The sequence below is a fragment of the Nicotiana tabacum genome, chromosome 3 (genome assembly GCF_000715075.1).
Source record: "Nicotiana tabacum cultivar K326 chromosome 3, ASM71507v2, whole genome shotgun sequence".
In the NCBI taxonomy this organism is placed as follows: Eukaryota; Viridiplantae; Streptophyta; class Magnoliopsida; order Solanales; family Solanaceae; genus Nicotiana; species Nicotiana tabacum.
Window position 1 is genome coordinate 98,525,220 of NC_134082.1, and position 7,253 is coordinate 98,532,472.

Below are 7,253 nucleotides of genomic sequence, written 5' to 3' on the forward strand. Positions count from 1 at the left end.
GCGATATTTTGATATTTTTCATGATTTAAATAAAACTTAAACATGCACAAAATGCAAACAATTAAATGAAATTCTACAAAATTCCTAAAATTGTAAATAATTAACAAAAATCTATTTTCTTGGGATTTTATAGGAGTATTTCATATAGGGCAAAAATCACGTGCTCACAACTACACCTATTTGCTCGGAGATACGAAGGGTTTTCGGGCAAAGATAAAATGAGCAATCACGAGGGATTTTTGCCCGTTTGACACTCCATGAGAAACATTTTTGAAAAGAGTCTGACCGAACCTTGCTTCAAAGGTTGCCTACATATCCTTGGCTATAAAGGAATTAAGTTAGTGTAGTTCTGGAAGTTTTGGTAGCTGGGACTACCGGGAGCTATGATTTTACTGTTGCTACTGCTACTGCTTGCTGACCCCCTTATTACACTAAAAGGAAAATCAAAAGCTAAGCTAGCTAAACCTATTAACTACGAGTTACAAGATTCATATCTATAAATCTCTTGAAACTTGATCTTGAGTCTTGGCTAGGTCTTGCTGCAGACTCCGATCTGAATCTTGATGCTCGTCAGCTGTAACCGCTGGTTTATTCTTCAGCTTTAGATCAAGGCGGGACATGCGAAGCTTGTGACTTCAATCATATCTTGAGCAGTCCGCATCCTTCTCCGTTTCAAACTTTGACTTCACTTCTTTGTTTTTTGTCCTTTTTCTTGTTTTCTTTGTTCTGGATTAAGACTCATTCTTTTGGTCATCTCGAAACCTGCACCTCTAGGTCAGACCTGCTCAGACACCAAAACAGACCAACGAACGAAATTTTTCTGCCCTAGTTTTCACTAGGAAAATTTTGTGAATTATTTGTAACTAAAACCTACATTATTTCTCTATTGAAAGCAATAAAGTAAGGATCATGTGTCCTTAAGAAAAATTAGGAAATGGAGCTCTATATCTAAAAATCTCAACTTAGGGATTGGAGCCCTAATGTTGGCAAAAGCGACTAGGGAATGGAGGCATTATGTCTAAAAATCTCAACTTAGGGATTTGAGCCCTAATGTTGGCAAACACGACTAGGGAATGGAGTCCCTATGTCTAAAAATCTCAACTTAAGGATTTGAGCCCTAATGTTGGCAAAAGCGACTAGGGAATGGAGGTCCTATGTCTAAAATCTCAACTCATGGATTGGAGCCCTAATGTTGGAAAAAAGGAGACTAGGGAATAGAGGCCCTATGTCTAAAAAGCATCAACTCAGGGATTGGAGCCCTAATGTTGGCAAAAAAGCGACTAGGGAATGGAGGCCCTATGTCTAAAAAGCATCATCTCAGGGATTGGAGCCCTAATGTTGGCAAAAAGGTGACTAGGGAATGGAGGCCATATATCTAAAAAATCTCAACTTAGGGATTGGAGCCCTAATGTTGGCAAAAAGGCGACTAGGGAATGGAGGCCCTATGTCTTGAAATCTTAACTTAGGAATTGAAGCCCTAATGTTGGCAAAAGACGACTAGGGAATGGAGGCCCTATGTCTAAAAAGCATCAACTCAGGGATTGGAGCCCTAATGTTGGCAAACAGGCGACTAGGGAATGGAGGCCCTATGTATAAAATCTCAACTCAGGGATTGGAGCCCTAATGTTGGCAAAAAAGCGACTAGGGAATGGAGACCCTATGTCTAAAAAGCATCAACTTAGGGATTGGAGCCCTAATGTTGGCAAAATGTGTAAAAGATTGAGATTGGGGATTCTGAACTATCATTTGTTCGGATTTTCCTCTTTTTTCTTGTTTTTTTTTCATTTTTCTTTTCATTTCATTTTATTTCAATAAAATGCAGGAAGGAATTTTGGAGGAAAGCTTCCCTTTTGGATTGATTGTTACTGCGAAGCTGTTTCTAGATTTTGTGCAGCTTTCTTTTGGCTGCACCTGCTTTTGCGTTGTTGCCTTGGGCTGCACATATTTCAATTTTAAACAAAGAACAATTGTTAGTTTGAAACGGTGGTTGGTTTTATGGCCTTGATTGTTTTGATCACTCGATCTCGACCTGAACCTTTGTTGAGAACCTCTGCTACTTGGTGGTTTTTTGAAAAGTGATTTGTCTTTCAAACCGAGGGACTCAACTTTTAAGATTTCATGATGGCTCGCCCGCGTGGGGCTTCGACCCTTTCGCTTTATTCTGCCTTTAGGCTTTTACCCTTGGCTTTATCTTCCCTTCCAATAACTTTGATTTCAGAGCATCAACCCTCATGTCCAGTCGGAATCGACTTGATGCACCCGCTGAGGCTAGGTACCTTTCTTTAGCTTTTGTTAGGCAAGAGCCCTGTAAAGCCAGTCTTGCCACCTTTTCTTTGTATTAGTTTCGGAACAGAGTTAGACTAAAAGGGATTCAAGGAAAAGTAAACAAAGGACAAGAAAATGAATTTAAAGAGAAGTGTCCCTTTTGGGGATGAACAAAGGACTTATCTGGGGTGCATAGAGACTTCAATAAACATGACATGCTTCTTGGACTGAATGCCTGATATGCACAACTATCCAATTTCTCATAAATCCATTACGACCCGTGTTTTAAAACCGAGAACCCTGCCAAGACTCTTTCAATACCAATAGTGGTGAGGGTTTCTTCTTTTCCATCAACGACGCCCTTTGCGGGTTTTCGCCAATTGACCTCTCTCATTTCTTTTCTCACCGTCGCCTTATAGTTCTCTTTACGAGTTTTCACTAACAAGCTCTCTCGTTTTTCATTTCTCTGCTTACCATCGCCTCATGGTGCCCGTGTGGGTTTTCACCAATAAAACTCTCTCATTTTATTTCTCTCATTTTGATTACATCGGATCCAAACAACAACGTTCTCCGATTTTGAAAACCTTTCACTGATTGACCGAAAGGACTTGAACAAGGTTTGGGGTAAAAAGAATTTGGATTGAATTACAACTTTGAAACCGTTCAGGCAGGATCATCGCCGAACTATTATAAAATCTGCCCCAGTTTCACTTTTTATGGAGCTCTGAATTTTTATTTGGTGTGACTGAACCCCAGAGGGAGGCTTCCTACGTATCCTTTCGGAATCAAGTCGAACGTAGTTCAGGAAAGCATTTTGCTTTTGTTGTTACATCTTGTGTTTTTTTTTTCGAGTTCCAAAGAGGGTAATGAGAGAAAAGTAACCGGCTCAAAGGGTTGGTAAAAGGATTGGAGTTTTTAGGGTAGAGAGAATGAAAGCCTTTGTCATCCCAATTGAATAGTGCTATTGCTGCAGAAAGACTATACGTAGTACATTTTGACCGCGTCTGCATTCACAGCTGCCTCGGGATCATTTCCTTCGATATCTCCCAAGTACAATGCTCCTCTGGGCAATATCTTTTTGTTGATGTTTGGGCCTTTCAATTGGGAGCAAATTTCCCTTTTACTTCCTGATGATGGGGAAGAATATGCCTTAGAACGAGTTACCCCACTTCAAAGTTTCTAGGCCGCACTTTCTAGTTGTAAGCACGGGCCATTCGTTGTTGGTACAACTGCCCGTGACAGACTGCGGCCATTCGCTTCTCATCAATCAGGGTTAATTGCTCCAGGCGGGTTTTGACCCACTCACTGTCTTCAATTTCAACTTTCACAATGGTTCGGAGAGAAGGGATTTCGACCTCTGCGGGTATTACGACTTCAGTGCCATAAACCAAAAGATACGGAGTTCCTCCGATCGATGTGCGCACCGTAGTGCGATATCCCAACAATGAAAAAGGCAACTTTTCATGCCACTGCCTGGAACTTTGGATCATCTTTCTCAAAATCTTTTTGATGTTCTTATTTGCTGCTTCAACGACACCATTGGCTTTAGGCCGATAAGGAGTAGAGTTCCGATGCGTTATCTTGAATTGCTCACATATCTCTCCCAATAAATGACTATTCAAGCTTGCAGAATTGTCCGTGATAATAGTTGTAGGGATGCCGAAACGGCAAATAAGATTGGAGTGCCCGAAATCTACCATAACTTTCTTGGTGATGGATTTGAGAGTGATTGCTTCAACCCATTTAGTAAAATAGCCGATGGCGACCAATATGAATCTATGCCCATTTGAGGCTTTTGGCTCGATTGGCCCAATGTCGTCCATGTCCCAGGCGATGAATGGCCAAGGTGCTGATATGTGATGCAGTTCTATGGGCGGTGCATGAATCAAATCCCCGTGCACCTGACACTGATGACACTTCCGAACAAAACTAAAGCAGTCTTTTTCCATGGTCATCCAATAATAGCCCACTGATGACACGTTCATGTGGGGTCTGCACACTCCTGCGTGTACTTCGTACATAATTCTTCCAGCCTCTTCGGCGTCAACACATCTTAACAAGTTGAGGTACGGGGTCCTTTTGTACAAGACATCACCACTCAAAAAGAAACCACTTGCATGCCGTCTAATGGTTCTCGTTTGGTCCCCACTGGCTTTCTCAGGGTATTCTTTGGTTTTCAAAAATCTTTTGATGTCATGATACCATGGCTGAACATTTGGCTCTACCTCTTTTGAAATACTTATCTTCCTCATGGACCCACATAGTTTTTTCGATTTCTTCAGCCGTAAAGGCCTCATTTTCCTCTTCCTCATTGTATTTCGGCTTGATAAATGTTCTGTACAGATGCGGCACCGGCTGAGGCAAGACCCAACCATCATTCTTTCTATCATCTACCCATTTTACATCAGCTGGTATGGGTCTGAAGCCTACCCAAAGAACTTTTCACTGGCAGGCAGGGTGATAGGTTCAGCTATTCCTTGCAATGATTTCTCGAGCCCATTCCCCGGTTTGAAGCCGAGCCTGATCATTTCCTTAGCGACCATCATTGATGCACTGGAAAGAAATGGTTGAGGGCAAGGTTTTCCTTCTTCACACTGATCTGCGACAACAATTTCAAAGGTCTGATAGACTATGTGCTCACTCCCCTCTCTTGCTTCAAGACATGGGACTGATGGGTCCCGATAAATTGATTTCTCATCTTCCCCGTGGACCACAATCTCTTGATCCTCATGCTCGAATTTCACCATTTGGAGAAGAATAAAGGGTACAACCCCCGCTGCATGAATCCATGGCCTCCCCAAAAGAAAGTTGTAGGAGGTGTCCATGTCCAGAACCTGGAGGGTTACTTTAAAGTCTACTGGGCCAATGGTCAGAATTAGATCAATCTCTCCAATTGTGTCCCTTTTGATACCATCGAAGGCACGTACACAAACATTGGGTCGGATTCTTTCAGTATCGATTTCCATACGCTGCAGAGTTGAGAGTGGGCAAATGTCAACCCCAGAGCCACCGTCCAACATAACCCTTTTCACGTAGTACCCTTCGCATTTGACTGTCAGGTGCAGGGCTTTGTTATGTACGGCCCCTTCTGGGGGCAAGTCATTTTTGCTAAAGGAGATCTGGTTGATTGCGAAAAATCTTTTGGCCATTCTCTCCAACTACTCTACAGAGGTCTCAACAGGCACATATGCTTCGTTAAGGGTCTTGATCAATACTTTTGATGTTCGATGGAGTTCATCAACAAAGATAGCAAGGAGACTGGTGCGGGAAATTTTCGAAGCTGGTCGATCACCTCATAATCTGCCATTTTCATCTTTTGAAAGAAGGCCTCCGCTTCTTCGGCACTCACGGGCTTCTTAGATGGGAAGCGCTTTCTAGTGGCATTGTTCACCTCTTCCAAATTGAAATACTTTTCAGCCGGGTTATTTTCTTAAACTTCTCCCGAGATTTCTTTGCCTTTGTAAGTCACCACTGATTTGTTGTAGTTACAGGGCACAACGGTAGGATCCGTCATGGGCTTTTGTGGTGCGCGGACAATAACCATAGGCTCACTCAGCCTTGGTAGATTAATTGCCCCTGCATCATATAAGCTCCTTTGGGCACATACATTTGGGTTGTCTTATTCAGTTCGAATCTCCTGGGAGGACTCAAAGCCATCCTCTTTTCTTTGCGGCCTCGAGGGACATAGAGAACAACATCTTTGGGAGGCATTGCCCCAATTTCCACTTCAACTTTATTTTCTGACTTTGGAGGGGTGGTTTTGTTCCTTTTCTCCCCTTTGTCTTGCTTTGGGGCAGCTTTTGGTTTCTTTTGTACATCAGCGATGGCAATGATGGCCTTTAATGCTGGGTCAAATTCTTTGTCCTCACAAATCATTCCGATTACCGGCCCATTGTTGTGGGCCGACAACGGGTTGTTAGTCACATTGGGAATATATTCATCCCTTAGCACTATCTTCCTTTGTTCTATCAAGTTTTCCACGGCTCTTTTTAGAGTCCAACAATCATCCGTGTTGTGCCCTTCTGCCCCTGAGTGATAGGCGCATCGGGTACTGGCTCTGTAAGCGGGTGATGCTGGGTTTTTCCTGGTTTGAGGAACAGGCTGTAGCAGACCCATTTGGACAAGCTTTGGTAATAGGCTGGAGTAGGGTTCGCCAATTGGTGTAAAATTTGGCCTCTTGGGTGGTTCACGAGGGTGGAAATTGTTTTGTGGAGGCCGGGGGTTGTAGTGGTTTTGGTAAGGATGCTAGTTTCTAGGAAATGGAGCTTGGTTCCGGTTGGCTTATTGTTGCGACCGGATATAAGGTTGAGCATTCATGACCGAGTATGGATGAGGAGCATAGGCTACGTCTTGGTGAGGGTAGTAGTGTTGTGGGGTCCTTTATGAGAAAAAAGGATCTGAGAGTATGGTGTTTTCTTGCACCTGACGTTGCCATGGATGTTTCATCCTTTTTCTTTCCCTTCGCCACTCCTCCAGACCCACCCTGAATATCTTGGGAGGTAGCTTTGATGGCGGATTGGCTTAGAATTCGACCCGTTTTCAACCCATTTTCAACCATTTTGCCAATTTTGATGGCTTCAGCGAACGGTTTACCCATTGCGGACATCATATTTTGGAAGTAGTCAGCTTCTTAAGCTTGGAGGAAAATTGTGACCATCTCAACCTCATCCATCGGAGGATTTACCCTGGAGGCCTATTCACGCCATTTAACTGCGTACTCTCGGAAGCTTTCCGAGGATTTCTTCTTCAAGTTTATCAACGAGTTCCTATCTGGAGCAATATCAATGTTGTACTGGAATTGCCTGACGAAATCTCTAGGAAGGTCATCCTAGATGTGCCAGCGGGATATATCTTGGTCCATGTACCACTCAGATGCGATGCCGACCAGACTTTCTCCGAAATAGGCCATGAGGAGTTCTTCCTTCCTACCGGCTCCTCGCAGTTGGTTGCAGTATCTCTTGAGATGAGCAATAGGATCGCCGTGTCCA

General features: G+C 43.3%; 1 protein-coding gene across 1 annotated transcript; it reads right to left on the minus strand.

Annotated features, from left to right (window-relative positions):
• Positions 1 to 4,691: 4,691 nt before the first annotated feature.
• Positions 4,692 to 5,414, minus strand: LOC142176730 (uncharacterized). The gene has a single exon (XM_075244950.1). It carries the CDS (start codon positions 5,412 to 5,414, stop codon positions 4,692 to 4,694), a length of 723 nt encoding a protein of 240 aa, XP_075101051.1.
• Positions 5,415 to 7,253: the final 1,839 nt, after the last annotated feature.

Coding starts and splice junctions, on each gene's coding strand:
- LOC142176730 (XM_075244950.1), bottom strand. CDS start 5,414: ATGGCCAAAAGATTTTTCGCAATCAACCAGATCTCCTTTAGCAAAAAT.